The sequence below is a fragment of the Seriola lalandi genome, unplaced genomic scaffold (genome assembly GCF_002814215.2).
Source record: "Seriola lalandi dorsalis isolate HSWRI2012SDOR001 ecotype SW California unplaced genomic scaffold, Sedor1 jcf7180002002126, whole genome shotgun sequence".
Lineage (NCBI taxonomy): Eukaryota > Metazoa > Chordata > Actinopteri > Carangiformes > Carangidae > Seriola > Seriola lalandi.
In genome coordinates this window covers 1-1,825 of record NW_019472782.1, presented here as the reverse complement: position 1 = coordinate 1,825, position 1,825 = coordinate 1, and the positions used below count along the sequence as shown (strand labels likewise).

At 46.6% G+C, this 1,825-nt stretch overlaps 1 protein-coding gene across 1 annotated transcript; it reads left to right on the top strand.

The window, feature by feature from the left end:
* Nucleotides 1-797: 797 nt before the first annotated feature.
* On the top strand, nt 798-1,819 carry LOC111665215 (transcription factor Sox-17-alpha-like; the record flags this gene model as incomplete). The annotated part of the gene is made up of 2 exons (XM_023420149.2): nt 798-1,306; nt 1,683-1,819. Coding segments are annotated over exons 1-2 (435 nt in total), but the record flags the coding sequence as incomplete, so codon positions are not given.
* Between the last annotated feature and the right edge of the window lie 6 nt (nt 1,820-1,825).

The following is a 1,825-nucleotide window of genomic DNA, read 5'->3' as shown; positions in this document are numbered from 1 at the left end:
GTGTCAGAGGCCTCATCATCATTATCATAAAAAACAAAACAAAAACTATAGGATGGTTGTTTATTTAAGCTTTCTCCACTCTTGTCGATTTCTCCCTTTAAGAAGATTCAAATCCCCAATTAACGCCTTTTGTCTCATTAGGCTTCAATCAAAGAAAAGTCTCCATCAAGGAGACGACCGTGCGTAAAAGTCGCGAATGAGGGAGCCATTGACTCCACGCGTAAAAACCTGATACTCGAGATTTTAACACAGTTAACCGCCCAATACACACACACACACACACACACACACACACACACACACACACACACACACACACACACACACACCGGTGATTGAGTGTATTGGTGTCTGGGCATCCCTCACAGTCTAATACAGGAGTGAGAATTTAAACTGGACCAGTGCTTGGGGATGTGGCTGTCCAAATAAACGTTATTGTGGATTAGAGATAATCAGTTTCACCTCTTTGCTCTCCAGAAGCAGGGAAATTTATACACACTGCCAATGTGGAAAACGTTGCATTAAATCCTACTTATAATCTGGTCTTTATATACTCACTGAAAAACTATGTGTGTGCTCATGACTCTATATCCTTAGGCTACTATTAAGAGTTTTCCATCTATGAAATTTCACAATGTCTTTCCTCTGAGGGTCTCAGCACTCCAAACAAGGGTCGGAGGCGGGGTACTCTCAACTTTTTTACACCTTTGTCGTAGTGGGCACTCCCCCCACATGGTGATTGGCTGCCTGTGAGTTTATAGCTCACCAACCTTCACATTCAACGCTGAGTAGTCGGTACCGTTCAGTCCACGCAGCTCCTGGAAGAGACTAATGGATGCGATTCATTCTTTTTCATTCCCGCCAGAAAGCCAGAAACACTTGAGCTTGTTTTGATAAGTTTTTTTTATTATTATTTTTTTAATCTTTCCGTAGTCTTGGTTTCAGCACAGACTGTTGTCGCCTCTGTGAGCTGTCCGGTGGCTCTCCAAACCTCCCAGCTGGACAGAGATGAGCAGTCCCGATGCGGGTTACGCCAGCGACGATCAGATCCAGGCAAGGTGTGCGATGTCAGTCATGATGCCTGGAATGGGACACTGCCAGTGGGCCGACCCTCTCAGTCCTCTCGGGGACACCAAAGTGAAAAGCGAGCCGTGCGCGTCCGGCTCCGGCAGCCAGAGTCGCGGGAAGAGCGAACCGCGGATCCGACGGCCCATGAACGCGTTCATGGTCTGGGCGAAGGATGAGCGCAAGAGGCTGGCGCAGCAAAACCCCGACCTGCATAACGCCGAGCTGAGCAAAATGCTGGGTAAGTCATTTTATATTGTATTTAATCACACTTGTGTTGCTTGCTCTGTGCTCTGTGGATCTATACTGTTAATTGTAGAGTCACATTATTTTTCCCAAACTGTTTCTGAATCTTCGTGGCTTGTTTTTTTTACTTTAACGTTTCATGGATTTTATTCTCATTCTACTCAAACATCCGTAAATGGTTCATTCTCAGTGGATGATTGTTTAGGCAGCAGGTGAAAAGTTACTGTGTCTGAGTTAAGCTTCAGATGTAACCTCAAAAACCTGTCCCTGCCCCCTAAAATGGCCACATGCTATTTTTGTGTGCATCACCAGGCTGTGCACAGTATATCTGCTGACATATCATTGATGTGCACTCTCCTCTTGACCTGCAGGGAAATCGTGGAAAGCCCTTCCTGTCACAGAAAAGCAACCCTTTGTGGAGGAGGCCGAGCGGCTGCGGGTTCAGCACATGCAGGATCACCCCAACTACAAGTACAGGCCCCGGCGGCGGAAGCAGGTGAAGAGGATTAAGAGG